The sequence below is a fragment of the Panulirus ornatus genome, chromosome 55 (assembly GCF_036320965.1).
Source record: "Panulirus ornatus isolate Po-2019 chromosome 55, ASM3632096v1, whole genome shotgun sequence".
In the NCBI taxonomy this organism is placed as follows: domain Eukaryota; kingdom Metazoa; phylum Arthropoda; class Malacostraca; order Decapoda; family Palinuridae; genus Panulirus; species Panulirus ornatus.
Window position 1 is genome coordinate 37,673,146 of NC_092278.1, and position 19,927 is coordinate 37,693,072.

Sequence of the window (19,927 nt, forward strand, 5' to 3'; positions counted from 1 at the left end):
AAGCAAATGGATTTGTATGTAGCATTCATGGATTTGGAGAAGGCATATGACAGAGTTGATAGAGATACTCTGTGGAAGGTATTACGAATATATGGTGTGGGAGGAAGCTGCTAGAAGCACTTAGAAGTTCTTATCAAGGATGTAAGGCATGTGTACGAGTAAGAAGAGAGGAGAATATTAGGTTCCCAGTGAAGGTTGGTCTGTGGCAGGGGTGTCTAATGTAACCATGGTTGTTTAATTTGTTAATGGATGGGGTTGTTAGGGAGGTAAATGCAAGAGTTTTGGAGAGAGGGGCGAGTATACAGTCTAAAGAGTATACACTCTATCACACACACACACACACACACACACACACACACACACATATATATATATATATATATATATATATATATATATATATATGGGGATAGGGGAGAAAGAATACTTCCCACGTATTCCCTGCGTGTCGTAGAAGGCGACTAAAAGGGGAGGGAGCGGGTGGCTGGAAATCCTCCCCTCTCGTTTTTTTCAATTTTCCAAAAGAAGGAACAGAGAAGGGGGCCAGGTGAGGATATTCCTTCATAGGCCCAGTCCTCTGTTCTTAACGCTACCTCGCAAACGCGGGAGACAGCGACAAAGTATAAAAAAAAAAAAAAAAAAAAAAAAAAAAATATATATATATATATATATATATATATATATATATATATATATATATATATATATTTATATATATATATATGGGGAGAACGAATACTTCCCACGGATTCCTCGCGTGTCGTAAAGGCGACTAAAAGGGACGGGAGCGGGGGGCTGGAAACCCTCCCCTCCTTGTATTTTTAACTTTCTAAAAGGGGAAACAGAAGAAGGAGTCACGCGGGGAGTGCTCATCCTCCTCGAAGGCTCAGATTGGGGTGTCTAAATGTGTGTGGATGTAACCAAGATGAGAAAAAAGGAGAGATAGGTAGTATGTTTGAGGAAAGGAACCTGGATGTTTTGGCTCTGAGTGAAACGAAGCTCAAGGGTAAAGAGGAAGAGTGGTTTTGGAATGTCTTGGGAGTAAGTCAGGGGTTAGTGAGAGGACAGGAGCAAGGGAAGGAGTAGCACTACTGAAACAGGAGTGGTGGGAGTATAGGTAAAACTCAGTTTTACCCATATCAATCTAGAGTTTACTTTCTTAAACTCGATCACATACTCCCACCACTCCTGTTTCAGGAGTAGTGCTACTCCTTCCTTAGCTCTTATCCTCTCACCAACCCCTGAGAGGTGGCAGGGCGCCATACTCAATCTTGACACCACACGATCGGTAGCAGGGCACAATACACAGTGTTGACACCATCCATCTGACTCTGACATACACCTGTGTGGTGGTAGAGCACCGTAAACAGTGTTGTCACCATCATCTTGCCTCTGACAACCACACACGCGGTGACATGTCATCAGGCACGGTTGTCACCACCAGTGTGGTCCTGACACACGGTGCTGACACCATCACGATGCCATGCTACCAGACCCTGTGTCATCAGTCTGGTTCTGACACCGACCTGCACTTGGCACAGGACCAACCCTACATACACAGGCAAACAAATACAAAGGAATTCAAACCACACCTGATAACTGAAGCCTCCTTTTGAGGTTGTTTGTGATAGTGTAAGATATCGGAGACCCAGGTTAGGTTAGGTTACGCTAGGTTAGGTTGCGCTAGGTTAGGTTACGCTAGGCTAGGTTAGGTTAGAAGGTATACAGGTAAATCCAAGGTAATTACCTGCAAATTGTCGGTGTAATTATGAAGGCACGAATGATGAAAGTCGTGGACTTGAAGGGAAATATCGAAGTATTCATAACGACGAACACAATCAAGTCTTAAGGAACTTGACAGATTAAGACTATCAAAACCTCTGATCATTGTGGATTAGGTCACGTCTTAACTTGATCTTTTCTGAGCTAAAGAAATGTAAGTCGTTAATCTGTTCTCGTAGGATTTCTGTCTCAGCCCAGGAATGATTTTGGTAGCTGGACGCTGCATCTCTCTCTCTCTCTCTCTCTCTCTCTCTCTCTCTCTCTCTCTCTCTCTCTCTCTCTCTCTCTCTCTCTCTCCAGTTTGTCTCTAGTATCTCCTACAGGGGCACCATATTCGGTTTTGATACTACCATACACAGTGGTGACACCATCAGTCTGGCTTTGACATCCACTTGTACGATGGCACGACACCATACACTGGTGACACCACCAGTCTGGCCCTGTCAACCACTCATACGATGGCATGGACTATTCACAGTGGTGACACCACCAGTTTGGCCTTGACATCCACCCTTACGATGGCATGGCACCATACACAATGGTGATAACACGTCTGGTCCTGATATGCACCCGTACGATGGTACGGCATCATAAACAGTGGTGACACCACCAGTCTGGCCCTGACATCACCCGTACGATGGTACGGCATCATAAACAGTGGTGACACCACCAGTCTGGCCCTGACATCACCCGTACGATGGCACGGCACTATACACAGTGATGTCACCACCAGTCTGACCCTGACATCCACTTGTACGATGGCACGACACCGCACACAGTGGTGACACCACCAGTCTGGTCGTCCTGCACCCGCACGATGGCACGACACCATACACAGTAGTGACACCACCAGTCTGGCCATGTTAACCACCCGTACGATGGTACGGCACTATACACAGTGGTGACACCACCAGTCTGGCCATGTTAACCACCCGTACGATGGTACGGCACTATACACAGTGGTGACACCACTAGTCTGGCCATGTTAACCACCCGTGCGATGGCACGACACTATACACAGTGATGTCACCACCAGTCTGGCCTTGTCATCCACCCGTACGATGGCACGACACCACACACAGTGGTGACAACACAAGTCTGGTCCTGTCAACCACCTGTACGATGGCACGACACTATACACAGTGGTGACAACACAAGTCTGGTCCTTACATGCACCCGTACGATGGCACGGCACCATACACAGTGGTGACACCACTAGTCTGAATTTCAGCGCCCGTTTTCTGTGAGTGGAGTCTCTTGTCTAGGGGGTGGGGGACTAAGGCGCCTGCGCCTCCCTGTACCAAAAATCAATGACCGCCAAGACCAGCAGATGTAAACTCGAATGCTTTGTTGTGGTGTGTGCAATGTTATGGTTATAGCCAGGTGGAAAATCATGTTGTGCTAGATGATAACTTACGACATTTTTTTTTTTTTTGTCTGGTGGAGGAGTTATGGCCCACTGTCTAACGGGATTCAAAAGTTTTAGTTCGTAAAACTCTATATTGCTTAACACGTGGCTTTGTTGAATTTTGTTGTTTACATTCGTATTGACGTCATGATGGTGTTGTGTAAGCAGGTAGATGACTGAGACGGTGAGATGGATGGTTGTATGGGAAAGTAAGATAAATATCATCCACGAGACAGAGACAGGATTACTGCACCGTGTGCGGTCAACAGTTAATGTGGAAGTGGCATCTGTGTGGCTTGGTGTCTCCTGGAACCAGCAGGAGGCTGTGTTCATCTCTGACTACTGGACTGTTCCTTGTTCTGTACCCACACTTGCTGCTCCATGTATCATTCATGATATATACCGCTCATCCAACTGCTGGAAACCAATCCAGTTCCACTGGAAAATACTAACTGGTATCGTTCCAGGACTCAGCTGTTCGACCTGGACAACATACAAGAGCACCGTTCAGTGTCTGTTTGGAAGTGGGAGTGAGAGGATGTTCGGTGGTATGTGGCATATAGTTCTTTTGTGATGCTCAAATGGTGAGTAGTGATAAGTGAGAACATCAAGAACCTATTGAAAACATATCCTTCTGTACAGAAATAGTAAACAGAATTTAGTTGTAAGTCATAAGCGGTAAATGTAAGGGCAAAAAGTGGATAATTCCGTCTGCTGGCAGTTCGTTGGCATTGATGTGTTTTGGTGGTGTGAGGGAGGGTTGGTTGGGGTGCTGTGTCTTGGGTCGAGCAGTACCTTAGCTAGGGTCACATTCAGGGCGACTCCAAGTGCCTCAGCTCCGTCCTGACCGACTCACTCGGAGCAAATCAAACTTTTTCACAGTTGACGATGGATACAGAGGCGTAGAAGACCAATTATGGGACGCACCCTCAAACCTCGCCTCGAGGATGAGGTCTTCCTTGTGATCGTGGAGGGCGAGGTGGTGTTCAGAGTTCATTTCCTTGCGGGAGACCGATGTGCGGCCCCCACTTCCGGGGACTTGGGCCCCTAGGGTTCCCTGAGTGGCCCACACCCACCTGCGTACCCTGTGCCCACGCGTCGCAGCGAGGAGGGCCGCTCAAGCAACAGGAGCTGTGCCCATCCTGTGTCGGGGGACACCGTCAGGAAGGTTCCCACTGTGTTCTAAGAGAGTTTCCGTGTCGTCAAAGAACCAGTTTCAGTGTTTGTAGTGAGAACAATGATAGTAGTTGGAGGAGGAGGACGGCGTCCCCGGCATCGTTGGCCTGGGGACCACCAGCCAAGGGCCTCTCTGTGCACTTACTCCTGACGGCGGCTCTCCTCCTGGCGGCCAACACACAACCAACTTCTGCAGGTAAGTTATAAAGGCCACCTACCAACCCGCCTCCCAATGTTGTCACATCTTCTTCCTCGTACTTGACTTTATTGTGTGACTGTCACCATTTTCTTATCATATTAACATAGAGAGTTGCTTATATCAATATAACAATAGATGTGACCGTCATGATCACTTTGTTTATCATCAAAAACCATGTTAAGTGATATATGTGGCTGTGAGCATGCTTCTCCTTGTTGCCATATGAATAGTTATCATTAAAATATTTCATCGTAAGTTTGAATAATATAGAATAGAGATATTCTTAACAAGGGTCTCAGTATAATGTTACCATGATATCTTTAATGTTAGCTGCTTGATATTGTTAGTTAGTGACGTCCTCTTAGCTGGAGTTGGTAGATAACACACAGTGGAGTCAGAGCCATGCCACTTCCAACCACCCATGACAGTCAGTATTTACCTTCACACCAACACTCTCTTGCAACACTCTCTTTCTTGCATATATATATATATATATATATATATATATATATATATATATATATATATATATATATATATATATAATATTTTTTCATGTTCGCTATTTCCCGCGTGTGCGAAGTGGCACGAGGAACAGACAAAGAGATGACGACATTGGCTCACATTTAGCTTCTAACTGTCATGATGTGTCGTGCACCGAGACGTGGTGCACACTCCTCTATCTTCAGTCACTTCTCAAAGAACTTTCCGTAATTTCCCCGGACACTTCGTGTACCCTGATACGTCCCATTGACAATAAGTCGTCTCCTGTCAATCCTATCACTCCATTATGCTCTGTCTGGTGTATGCCACGCACCCTCTTGCATGTTCAGGCCCTGAACCTTCCAATGATCATCATTCACTCCATCATTCCACCTTCTCTTTGGTTTCCCCTTTGACCCTTGTGGCCTCGTCTTCTGATGTGTCTACCCTCTTCATTCATCAACCTCTCCTCACTCTTCCTCTCAACATGTGCAGTACATTTTAGCACACTCTCCTGCTCTCTTATACGTGTCCCTCTACATCCACATAGCTCTCTTACTCGATCATAAATTATTCCATCTACCTTTCTTACGCCACTAGTTGTCCATTTCCAACACATTCATCTTAGTCTTTACATTTTTCCCGAAGGTTTTCCTTACATCCATACGACGAGACCACTACTAGATTGTCAAATATAGTAATACCGTCGTGTGTATATACATATACAGGGTGGGGGAAGGGGGCGAAAGTTCTGGGAGCGTTGAAAAATGTGTAGAAGGCGAGAATATTATCTCGGAAAGCAAAAATGGGTATGTTTGAAGGAATAGTGGTTCCAACAATGTTATATGGTTGCGAGGCGTGGGCTATAGATAGGGTTGTGCGGAGGAGGGTGGATGTGCTGGAAATGAGATGTTTAAGGACAATATGTGGTGTGAGATGGTTTGATCGAGTAAGTAATGAAAGGGTGAGAGAGATGTGTGGTAATAAAAAGAGTGTGGTTGAGAGAGCAGAAGAGGGTGTTTTGAAATGGTTTGGTCACATGGAGAGAATGAGTGAAGAAAGATTGACAGAGAGAATATATGTGTCAGAAATGGAGGGAACGAGAAGTGGGAGACCAAATTGGAGGTGGAAAGATGGAATGAAAATGATTTTGAGAGATCGGGGCCTGCACATGCAGGAGGGTAAAAGGCATATCCACATCCAATCCCCATAGACCTTTTCATGGTTTACCCAGGCGTTTCACATATCCTGGTTCAGTCCATTCACAGCACGTCAACCCCGGTATACCACATCGTTCCAATTCACTCAATTCCTTGCACGCCTCTCACCCTCCTGTATGTTCAGGTCCCTATCGCTCAAAATCTTTTTCACCCCATCCTTCCACCTCCAATATGGTTTCCCACTTCTGGTTCCCGCCACCTCTGACACATATATCCTTTGTCAACCTTTCCTCACTCATTCTCTCCATATGTCCAAACCATTTCAACACGCCCTCTTCTGCGCTCTCATCTACAAACTTTTTATTTCCACGCATTTCTCTAACCCTTTCATTACTTACTCGATCAAACCACCTCACACCTCATATTGTCCTCAAACATCTCATTTCCAACACATCCACCGTCCTCCGTACAACCCTATCTATGGTCCATGCCTCGCACCCATATGATATTGTTGGAACTACTATTCCTTCACACATACCCATTTTTGCTCTCCGAGATAACGTTCTCTCCTTCCACACATTCTTCAACGCTCCCTGAACCGTCGCCCCCTCCCCTACCCTGTGATTCACTTCCGCTTCCATGGTTCCATCCGCTGCCAAATCCACTCTCAGATAATTAAAATATTTCACTTCCTCCAGTTTTTCTCTGTTCAAACTTACATCCCAACTAACTTGTCACTCTACCCTACTGAACCTAATATCCTTGCTCTTATTCACATTTACTCTCAACTTCCTCCTTTCACACAGTTTACCAAACTCAGTCATCGACTTTTGCAGTTTCTCACTCAATTCAGCCACCAGCGCTGTATCATCGGCGAACAACTGACTCACTTCCCAGGCCCTCTTATCCACAACAGACTGCAGACTTGCTCCTATTTCCAAAACTCTTGCATTTACCTCCCTATCCACCCCATCCATAAACAAATTAAACAACCATGGGGACATCACGCACCCCCTGCCGCAGACCGATCTTCACTGGAAACCACTCACTCTCGTCTCTTCCTACTCGTACACATGCCTTACATCCTTGATAAACACTTTTCACTGCTTCTAGCAGCTTACCTCCCACAAAGCATCTCAACCATATCATATGTCTTCTCCAGATCCATAAATGCTTCATGCATTTTTCAACACAAACATCTGATCCACACATCCTCTACCACTTCTGAAACCACACTACTCTTCCCCAATCTGATGCTCTGTACATGCCTTCACCCTCTTAATCAATACCCTCTCATATAGTTTCCCAGGAATACTCAACAGACTTATGCCTCTGTAGTTTGGACACTCACCTTTATCATCTTTGCCTTTGTACAATGGCACTATGCACGCATTCCGCCAATCCTCAGGCACTTCACCATGAACCATACATACATTGAATATCCTTACCAACCAGTCAACAATACAGTCACCCCTTTCTTAATATATTCCACTGCAATACCATCCAAACCTGCTGCCTTGCCGGCTTTCATCTTCCGCAAAGGTTTCACCACCTCTTCTCTTTTAACCATAATTAGCCTAGTACCAATTCATATGCGAGACTTCACTTTGTTACCCAGGACTCCATGTTATTACCCAGGACTCCAAGTTTTACCCAGGACTCCATGTATTACCCAGGACTCCATGTGTTACCCAGGACTCCATGATTTTTAACATTTATGTTACAGCGTATATTATTAATTTTAAAGGAGGGTTTTCATTTGATTGTATGTGAACAAGGATTATGACACCATCTTGTTTATACAACAAGGGGGTATTACACCTTGTTTATACAACAAGGGGTATGACACCATCTCGTTTATATAATAAAGAATATGACACCATCTTGTATATATAATAAAGAATATGACACCATCTTGTTTATACAACAAGGTGTATGACACCATCTTGTATATATAATAAAGGATATGACACCATGTTGTTTATACAACAAGGTGTATGACACCATCTTGTATATATAATAAAGGATATGACACCATGTTGTTTATACAACAAGGTGTATGACACCATATTGTTTATAGGATAAAGGATATGACCATCTTGTTTATATGATAAAGGATATGACGTCATCTTGTTTATACAATAAAGGGTATGGCGCTTTCTTTGTTATACAACAAGGGGTATGACACCATTTTGTCTATGTAATAAAGGATATGACACCATCTTGTTTATAAAACAAGGGGTATGACACATAGTTTATACAACAGGGAGTATGACTCCATCTTGCTTATATGATGAAATATATGACACCATCTTGTTTATACAACAAGGGGTATGACATCATGTTCTTTGTACGAAAAGGAGTATGACTCGTATAATATGAATCAGAGCTAACAGTGGTACGTATTGGTACTGAGGGCTTACACTGGTATGTTATGGTACTGAGGGCTTACACTGGTATGTTATGGTACTGAGGGCTTACACTGGTATGTTATGGTACTGAGGGCTTACACTGGTATGTTATGGTACTGAGGGCTTACAGTGGTATGTTATGGTACTGAGGGCTTACAGTGGTATGTTATGGTATTGAGGGCTTACAGTGGTATGTTATGGTATTGAGGGTTTATAGTGGTATGTTATTGTATAGAGGGCTTGTGTGTGTGTGTGTGTGTGTATGTATGTGTGTGTGTATGTGTGTGTGTGTGTGTATGTGGTGTGTGTGGTGTGTGTGTGTGTGTGGTGTGTGTGTGTGTGTGTGTGTGTGTGGAGGAAGGCGGTGCAGGTCAGAGCCAGGTGAGGTCAGCTGGAGGGAAGCCATACAGTAGAGCTGTCAAGGTTGACATACATAACCAGAACACCCCATCAAAACGGTATATAGGGCGTGGTAGGAGTACCTAGGGCGTGGGTGGAGTATATAGGGCAGCACGGCAGGAGTATATTAGGCTTGGCAGGAGTACATGGTGCGTGGGAGGAGTACCTGGGGCGTGGTACCCGGGGCGTGGTACCCGGGGCGTGGGAGCAGTATATGAGGTTTGGTAGGAGTAGATGGGGCGTGGCAGGAGTAGATGGGGCATGGCAGGAGTACGTGAGGTGTAGCAGGAGTACCTGGAGTACCTGGGACGTGGAAAGAGCACTTGGGGCGTGGGAGAAGTATATTGGGCGTGGTAGGAGTATATGGAACGTGGGATCTTAGAGTACCCTGGTGCGTGGGAGGAATATCTCGGGCGTGGGAGGAGTACCTGGGAGCGTAGGAGGAGTGTATAAGGCGTGAGAGGAGTATTTGGGGAGTGGCTGGAGTATATAAGACATGGGAGAAGTATCTAGGGCGTGAGAGAAGTATCTGGGGCGTGGGAGAAGTATCTGGGGCGTGGGAGAAGTATCTGGGAATTGGGACTTGGGAGGAGTAGGTGAAACATGGGAGGAGTATCTACGTTGTGGAAGGCGCTACCAACATGACCTTCTACTGTAGTAGGTGGCACCAACATGACCTTCTACTGTAGTAGGTGGCACCAACATGACCTCCTACTGTAGTAGGTGGCACCAACATGACCTATTGTTGTAGGTGGCACCAACATGACCTATTGTAGTAGGTGGCACCAACATTTCCTCCTGTTGTATTAGGTGCCAGCAACATGACTTTTTTACTGTAGTACGTACGCAAACTTGGCCTGTTGGTGTAGTCTGTGCCACAGACATGGCTTCCAATAGTAGTCTGTGCCACAGACTTAGACTCATTGTGTAGTAGGTGCCACAACATGGCTTTCTACAGAAGTAGGTGCTACAAACATGACATCGTAATGTGCCACAAACAGTGACGTCTACTGAATGAAGGAGGCTCTTCGTGTTTTGGTGGGTTCCTCTGTGTTTACAATGGACGACACGACACATGATGAGAGCGGGCCACCTTCAGCAACAAATTGACCTAAATGCCGAGTACATATTGTTAGCAATAACGATAATGAAATAAATTGGAGGACAGACCCTGACTCTGAGGACAATGACAGAGACGAATAATGAGATGATAAATTCCTTGACTGACCATTTCAATAAGTCACTTGCTGCAGGAAACGTACCTGATGAATAGAAGTTGACCAATGTGACAACAATATTCCAAAAACGTAATGATTCACTGACCAGAAATCATCGTCCTATTAGCTTAACATCTGTAGTTGGAAAACCTGTAGAAACCATCATTCCAGATAGAATTAGAAACCATGTAGAGGACCATCACATAGTAAACCATGTAGAGGACCATCACTTGGTAAACCATGTAGAGGACCATCACTGAGTAAACCATGTAGAGGACCATCACTGAGTAAACCATGTAGAGGACCATCACTTAGTAAACCATGTAGAGGACCATCACTTAGTAAACCATGTAGAGGACCATCACTGAGTAAACCATGTAGAGGACCATCACTTAGTAAACCATGTAGAGGACCATCACTTAGAAAACCAAAGTAAAATCAGTTGATGTTATCTATCGAGACATTCAAAAAACTTTCGATGATGTTCTTCATGGAAGATTACTAGTAAAGTTCAAGTCATTTGATGTTGTTACAGTTAGATATAAAAAATGGGTTAACTGGCAGTAAGCAAAGACTTGTTTTTGATGGTCGAGCCTCAGAATGGTCAGACGTAACAAGTGGTGTGCCACAGGGATCAGTCTTGGGACCAGGTCTCTTCCTAATTTATATGGGCTACAGTGTAAGTTAGGGAGGATCACTGAGGATATAAAACTGGGAAATAAATCTACACATTGGCATGAACTTCTACACCTTCTCACTGACACCGACACACTCATGAACTCGGCTCAAACGTGGCCAACAGATTTGAACATAGAAAAGTGCAAAGTTTGACATATTGATAGTAACAATGGAGAGGCAACCTACAATGTGAATTTTGTTCAACTGCAAAAATGAGGACTAAGACGGGTGTAATATTCTCTGGTGACCTATATATAAGTAAGCATTGCACAGAAGCAATGAAAAGAGTGAGCCAAATTCTTGGTTTCATTGGTATTGCCTTTGAATTCAAGTTGAGGGAAATCATCTTGCTTTGTACGATTCATTAGTGTGTCCACATCTTAGATATTATCTTCAGTTTGGCTCGACTTACCTAAATAGAAAAAAGAAAACAAAAGCAATGGAGGGAGTACACGTCCAGCTACCATGTGGATTCTGGAACTGAGAAACAAACCCTACGAGAGCAGATTAAACGACTTGAATGTATTATGCTTAATAAAAGAGATTAAGATGTGATCTAATACCAAATAATTAAAGGTTTTGATGATCTCTTAACTTACCGAAGACTTGAGTCATGTAACTTCCCTGGCAATAATGTTTACAAACTCGTGGATAAACGATTTATATTGAACGACGCCAAGGATTTTTTTTCAACAGGATCGCTAAAATCTTTTCTTATATATATATATATATATATATATATATATATATATATATATATATATATATATATATATATATATATATATATTTTTTTTTTTTTTTTCCTATGAGCCCACGGGGAAAATGAAACACGATAAGTTCCCAAGTGCACTTTCGTGTAATAATCACATCATCAGGGGAGACACAAGAGAGAAATATAAATCGGTTAATATACATATAAATAGATAATAATAATAATATATATATATAATAGTAATAATAATTTATCTTATTTTTATTATACTTTGTCGCTGTCTCCCGCGTTAGCAAGGTAGCGCAAGGAAACAGACGAAAGAATGGCCCAACCCACCCACACACACATGTATATACATACACGCCCACACACGCACATATACATACCTATACATTTCAACGTATACATATATATACATATACAGACATATAAAAATAAACACATGTACATAATTCATTCTTGTTGCCTTTATTCATTCTCGTCGCCATCTCGCCACACATGAAATAACAACCCCCTCCCCTCGCATGCGCGCGAGATAGCGCTAGGAAACGACAACAAAGGCCACATTCGTTCACACTCAGTCTCTAGCTGTCATGTATGATGCACCGAAACCACAGCTCCCTTTCCACATCCAGTCCCCACAAAACTTTCATGGTTTGCCCCAGACGCTTCACATGCCCTGTTTCAATCCATTGGCAGCACATCGACCCCGGTATACCACATCCTTCCAATTCACTCTCCTTGCACGCCTTTCACCCTCCTGCATGTTCAGGCCCCGATCACTGAAAATCTTTTTCACTCCATCCTTCCACCTCCAATTTGGTCTCCCACTTCTCCTCGTTCCCTCCACCTCTGACACATATATCCTCTTGGTCAATCTTTCCTCACTCATTCTTTCCATGTGGCCATACCATTTCAATACACCCTCTTCTGCTCTCTCAACCACACTCTTTTTATTACTGCACATCTCTCTTACCCTTTCATTGCTTACTCGATCAAACCACCTCACACCACATATTGTCCTCAAACATCTCATTTCCAGCACATCCACCCTCCTCCGCACAACTCTATTCATAGCCCACGCCTCGCAACCATATAACATTGTTGGAACCACTATTCCTTCAAACATAGCCATTTTTGCTTTCCAAGATAACGTTCTCGACTTCCACACATTTTTCAACGCTCCCAGAACTTTCGCCCCACCCCCCCATATATATATATATATATATATATATATATATATATATATATATATATATATATATATATATATATATATATTCGCCACTTCCTGCATCAGCGAGGTAGCGTCAGGAACAGAGGACTGAACCGTAGCGGGAATATCCTCACTTGGCTCCCTTCTCTTTACGCACACACACACACACACACACACACACACACACACTATGGTGACACGAGCCATATTCACAAGAATAGAGCAGAGACCATGTTTAGTACTGCAGAGGAGGTAGTTTTAAGTGGCAAGTGAAGCCCTAGCTAGATATGGTTGAGGAAGCCATGAACGTAGACATTGTGAGAGAGAGAGAGAGAGAGAGAGAGAGAGAGAGAGAGAGAGAGAGAGAGAGAGAGAGAGACTACGAGCATTGGATCATGTAGGTGAAGACTTATACTTGGAAGGAAGTTAGGTAGAGCAGTGTAGTAGGAGTGGGACGTGTTATGACTTTACAGCACTCGTAATCATTGTAACCTGGTAAGGTCAGAAGGTTCATACATTAAGGGCAGGAGTTGTAAGATGGTAAGGTCAGAAGGTTCATACATTAAGGGCAGGAGTTGTAAGATGGTAAGGTCAGAAGGTTCATACATTAAGGGCAGGAGTTGTAAGATGGTAAGGTCAGAAGGTTCATACATTAAGGGCAGGAGTTGTAAGATGGTAAGGTCAGAAGGGTTGTATTCCCTGACGCAGTAGTAATGACGACCTGCTGGGGGTCTTCGTGTGTCGTCTACCCTGACCTCCGGGCTCGGCCCAGGCAGCTGAGTGGACCAAGGTGTTGGAAGCCGCATCCCTCAGGCCCACATAACCTGGCTGGTGTGGGACACATGGTAGTTACTGGTCCAGTGCACTCTTGAACTTGTCTACCGTGCAGTATTCCACACTGTTTCTGATGGGAGATGGCGAGGGTCTTGCACCCCGGATGTATGTAAGATGTTCTCTCTTGCTGTGTATATGGCATCTCTGGATCTTATGGGTCGTCCTAAACCAAGTCTTCCATGGCTGTCGTGCCAGTAGCATGGTATTTCCGAATTCATCTTGGGAACCCTGAGGCAAGGGAGAAAGACTTGCAGCTCCATGTAAGATGTCTCATGACGCGCGCGTCGTAGGAACCAGTTAAAAGGGGCGAGAGCAGGGGTTTCTGTGGGAGATTTTAGCAAATGATCGCCAGACCTGTGTGGGTCAAACTGAAAGTGGATGGAGAGAGAGATGGGTGATTATTGGTTCATATGCACCTGGGCATAAGAAGAAAGATCATGAGAGGCAAGTGTTTTGGGAGCAGCTGAGTGAGTGTGTTAGTAGTTTTGATGCACGAGACCGGGTTATAGTGATGGGTGATTTGAATGCAAAGGTGAGTAATGTAGCAGTTGAGGGAATAATTGGTGTACATGGGGTGTTCAGTGTTGTAAATGGAAATGGTGAAGAGCTTGTAGATTTATGTGCTAAAAAAGGACTGGTGATTGGGAATACCTGGTTTATACACATTAATGAGGAGGTAAGATGTTAAGTGGACGATATTATATTACATTCTGCTCTCAGGTGCGAAAAAGAGACGCTTGGATTGAAATGTACTGATGGATGCGAGGGGGAAGACACAGAGGATTCTGGAAAAGAGGAAAGAGTATGAGTGAGGAAAGATTAGTAAGACCAATGGTGATATGTGGAAGAGATCTGTGTGGCATGTGTGAAGTAGGCAGGTGAGAGAGGGTAGTGAGTGGGGGGATGAAGACATGGTGGTGATAGAGAGAGATATATCGCCAGGATTTTCAGAGAACTGGTGCAAATAATTGGGAGAATTACACTAGAAAACGGCAGGAATTCAAAAGGAAAGCGCCGAGGTTGAAAATAAGGGCAGATGAGAGTTGGGGTGAAAGAGTATCATTAAACTTCAGGAGAATAATTTGTTTTGCAAGTGGGTTAATGGTATGGGAGAACAAGAAAAAATTGCGAGCAAATAGGAAGTGGTAAACAGTTATTGATGAAGTGAGGAGGAGATGGAGTGAGTATTTTGAAGAACTGTTGACTATATTTGACGCTAGTGTGGCAGATGTAGGGTGTTGGGTCGTGATGGTATGCGCACTGACAGGGTCAGGTTGAGGGGTTTGGTGAAGAGAGATGAGGTGGTGAAAGCCTAGCATGAGATAAATTGTGGCAAGGCGGCTGGAGTGGATGGCATTGTGCATGTACATACTCATGTATGGATATGTACATGTGTATATATGTATATGTCTGTGTATGTATGTGTATGTATACCTTAAAATGTATATGCATGTATTTGTGCGTGTGTGGGCGTTTATGTATATGCATGTGTATGTGGGTGGGCTGGGCCATTCCTCGTCTGTTCCCTTGCGCTACATCGCGAACGCGGGAGACGGCGGTAATTATAATAGAACATTCTTCTTATTATCATTATCATTCTTCTCCTTCTTCTTATTATTATTACAGGGTTGAAATGTGATGTTTTGATATTGAACCGAGGGAAACAAAAGATTGTTAGGTGGTGTAAGGAGAAGTGGCGTTTTTGCAGACTGTAATTTTTCACAAGTTGCTGTTTGCACAGTTCGAATTGTTACACAAGTTACAAATGGGATAGGAAATATGATAGAAAGAAAACTAGTACTTAAGGGAAGAGGGGAGGAAAAATGAATTTAAGTACGTAAAGTGGAGTCATGAGGAGAAAAGTGAGTAGTGTCAGTAGAAGAAATCATTTTAGTAACTCGGTTATCTTTATTGTTCTTCTTCTCCAGTTATCATTTATGGTCCCATATCTAAAATGGAAAGTTCAGAAGGGTTAGAAGATGAAACATTGGAGTTGTACGATGGAGGAGTGTTCTAACAACGAAGGCACACCTGGGTTGTGGCATTGAAGACTGCAGTAACATTGATGGTAGAACTAGAAGGGTTGTAACGAGTTGTGAGGTGAGGTAGGGTCACAGGTTGTGTGTTGATCAATGAAAGTGAGGTGAGTCTGGTGAGGTAAGTGTGACAGGTGAGGTAAGGTAGGGTGACAGGTGAGGTAAGGTAGGGTGACAGGTGAGGTAAGGTAGGGTGACAGGTGAGGTAAGGTAGGGTGACAGGTGAGGTAAGTGTGACAGGTGAGGTAAGGTAGGGTGACAGGTGAGGTAAGGTAGGGTGACAGGTGAGGTAAGTGTGACAGGTGAGGTAAGGTAGGGTGACAGGTGAGGTAAGGTAGGGTGACAGGTGAGGTAAGGCAGGGTGACAGGTGAGGTAAGGTAGGGTGACAGGTGAGGTAAGGTAGGGTGACAGGTGAGGTAAGGTAGGGTGACAGGTTGTGTGTTCATCATGAAAGTAGAACATACAGTGATGACTGGCTCATCTTGCTAGATGTATGGCTTCTGTTAGAATGTAGTCCCCTCAACACACGAAGCCATACCTTACTGCTGGCCACACCAGGAGGGGGACTCCTACTGACCTGGTACCCAGGAGGGGGACTGCTACTGACCTGGTACCCAGGAGGGGGACTGCTACTGACCTGGTACCCAGGAGGGGGACTGCTACTGACCTGGTACCCAGGAGGGGACTGCTACTGACCTGGTACCCAGGAGGGGGACTGCTACTGACCTGGTACCCAGGAGGGGGACTGCTACTGACCTGGTACCCAGGAGGGGGACTGCTACTGACCTGGTACCCAGGAGGGGACTGCTACTGACCTGGTACCCAGGAGGGGGACTGCTACTGACCTGGTACCCAGGAGGGGACTGCTACTGACCTGGTACCCAGGAGGGGGACTCCTACTGACCTGGCAACCAGGTCTTCTGTGGCGCTGTACATGCAGGTAGTGGCCCTAGTATCATCTCCCCAGGTCCTCTGTGGTGCTGTACATGCAGGTAGTGGGCCTAGTATCATCTCCCCAGGTCCTCTGTGGTGCTGTACATGCAGGTAGTGGCCTTAGTATCATCTCCCCAGGTCTTCTGTGGCGCTGTACATGCAGGTAGTGGCCCTAGTATCATCTCCCCAGGTCCTCTGTGGCGCTGTACATGCAGGTAGTGGGCCTAGTATCATCTCCCCAGGTCCTCTGTGGCGCTGTACATGCAGGTAGTGGGCCTAGTATCATCTCCCAGGTCCTCTGTGGCGCTGTACATGCAGGTAGTGGGCCTAGTATCATCTCCCCAGGTCCTCTGTGGCGCTGTACATGCAGGTAGTGGGCCTAGTATCATCTCCCCAGGTCCTCTGTGGCGCTGTACATGCAGGTAGTGGCCCTAGTATCATCTCCCAGGTCCTCTGTGGCGCTGTACATGCAGGTAGTGGCCTTAGTATCATCTCCCAGGTCCTCTGTGGCGCTGTACATGCAGGTAGTGGCCTTAGTATAATCTCCCCAGGTCTTCTGTGGTGCTGTACATGCAGGTAGTGGGCCCTAGTATCATCTCCCCAGGTCCTCTGTGGCGCTGTACATGCAGGTAGTGGCCCTAGTATAATCTCCCCAGGTCCTCTGTGGCGCTGTACATGCAGGTAGTGGCCCTAGTATCATCTCCCCAGGTCCTCTGTGGCCTTATTTTGACAGTGCATCAGAATATTCCTCCCTCAAACTTTTCCAATATTTGGAATCTGAATTTCGGTTTGTCGAGCCAAGCGAAGCGAGAATAAGAGACGATCATGAAGGAATGGGAGGAGAGAGGATCTAGAAGGAAGGGGAGGAGAGACGATCTAGAAGGAAGGGGAGGAAAGAGGATCGAGAAGGAATGGGGGGAGAGTCCAAAGATATTAATATTTTTTTCATACATATTCGTTATTTTCGCGTCAGCAAGGTAGCGTTTAGAACAGAAGAACGGAGCCTAAGAGGGAAAATCCTCACTTGTCCCCCTTCTCTGTTCCTTCATTTGGAAAAGTAAAAACTTGAAGGGAGGATTTCCAGCCCCCCGCTCCCTCCCTTTTAGTCGCCATTTACGATATGCAGGGAAGTATTCTTTCTCCCTTATCCCCAGGGATAATATATATATATATATATATATATATATATATATATATATATATATATATATATATATATATATATATATATATATATATATATATATATATATATATATATATATATATATATATATATATATATATATATATATATAAAATTAAACACGATAAGTTCCCAAGTGCACTTTCGTGTAATAATCACATCATCAGGGGAGACACAAGAGAGAAATATAACAGTCAGTCGATATACAACGAAGAGGCGTAGCTAGGATGCCATTTGGTAAACATGCGATTGTCCAAGACAGACAACGAACGTATCATAAACTTATTATGTGGACAAGAAGGTGAATTGTTTACAAATTTTATCAACAATAAAGTTATCCAATTTGTTTAGACCTTCACTAATATTAAGATTATAATTCTTTGTGTATTTAATGATAGAAGATTCAATGATATTTCTCGTGGCACTGGAATTAGAGTTAATAACTGAGATAACATTACTCCAGTCAATACAATGATCATAGTTTTTAACGTGATCAAACGAGGTATTTGTTTCTAGTCTCGTTCTTATACTATGTTGCGTAAGTCTAATAGAAATATCCTTACCAGTCTGCCCAACATAAAACTTATCACAATTTCTACATGGCACTTTATAGATGCACCCAGAAGAATTTTCTGGTGAATTCCTGATTAAGAAATTTTTTATAGTATTATTGTTGCTGAAGGCAACATTTACATTAACGGATTTAAACAAAATGGGAAGTAAAGTGAAATTATTATCAAAAGGGAGAACTAAAAGATTCTTGATGTCAATGGGAGGTTTGGGCTCAACTCTATAAAATGATTTCTTTGCTAACTTAAGGGATTTATCAATGAAAGATCTAGGGTACTTTAACTTAGATCCAATAGAATATATCTTCTCAAACTCATCAATAAACTCTGGACTGCAAATACGTAATGCCCTAACGAATATAGAATGAAATGATGATAATTTAACTCTGTCATGTTGAGATGAGTAATAATGGATATATGAGCATACATTGGTAGGTTTTCTGTATATGCTAAACTTAAACTTGTTTCCTTGCCTATGGATCATGCAATCTAAAAATAGTAACATCCCATTATTTTCATTTTCTACAGTAAATTTGATGGAAGGTACTAAATTGTTAAGTAAGGGGAGAAATATTTGTAAATTTTCATTTGTTGGCCAAACACAAAGAACATCATCTACATACCTAAACCAAATTGCATTAGAAGGTAAGATATCCTTTAGCAATTTTGTTTCAAAGAATTCCATATAAAGATTACTTAGTACAGGTGAAAGAGGGTTACCCATTGCCATACCAAATTTTTAAGCATAATAATCTCCACTGAATTGAAATACAAAGTCTTTTATACACGATTTTATCAGTTCACTGAAAACAGACTTTGAAACAGGTAAATGAATATCATCCAAAACATCAAATAAGTATTCTAAAAGGTCATCAACTGCAACTTTTGTGAAAAGTGATTAAACATCAAAGCTAACTAGTTTGAAATCAAAATTAACAATGATATTATTAAGCTTGTTAACTAAATCTACATTGTTCATGATATTAGAATTTGATATATTACCCACTAAAGGACTTAATAAAAAAACTAACTATTTTGATAATTTGTATGTGATGGAGGTTACTGAACTCGTTATAGGTCATGGAAAATTTTGTTTATGTGTTTTGATAAGTCCATACATATATGGTAATGAAGGGGACAAAAATGACAAACTTTTGATAAGAGAACCATTACCTTTCAACAACTTCATTTCTTTACTGAAATGGGAATTAACTGCTTCTAGGGGATTCTTACTGAGTTTAAGATATGTTGTGTTATCATTTAAAAGATCATTCATTTTTGATAAATAATTACTTTTGTCCATAATAACAACAGTGTTAGCCATATCTGCTTAAATAATATGTATATCATTGTCTTTTTCTAAAGTGTTAATAGCTCCCTTTTAGTGATAATTTTACTTTACTTCCCATGTTGCGTAAATCCTTTAATGTAAATGCCTTCAGCAACAATAATACTATAAAGAATATCTTGATCAGGAACTCACCAGAAAATTCTCCTAGATGCATCTATAAAGTGCCAGGTAGA

At 43.2% G+C, this 19,927-nt stretch overlaps 1 protein-coding gene across 3 annotated transcripts in view; it reads left to right on the forward strand.

The window, feature by feature from the left end:
• The first annotated feature begins 3,032 nt into the window (after nt 1-3,032).
• Nucleotides 3,033-19,927, forward strand: part of LOC139765712 (disintegrin and metalloproteinase domain-containing protein 10-like) — a 310,501-nt gene continuing 293,606 nt past the window's right edge. The window contains exon 1 of one of the 3 annotated variants that reach the window (XM_071693501.1): nt 3,033-4,562. In XM_071693501.1, coding sequence (XP_071549602.1) covers nt 4,205-4,562 — 358 coding nt within the window. In that variant the 5' untranslated portion in view covers nt 3,033-4,204. The remainder of the gene's footprint in view (nt 4,563-19,927) is intronic. The other 2 variants (XM_071693502.1, XM_071693499.1) reach the window with 2 other exon arrangements.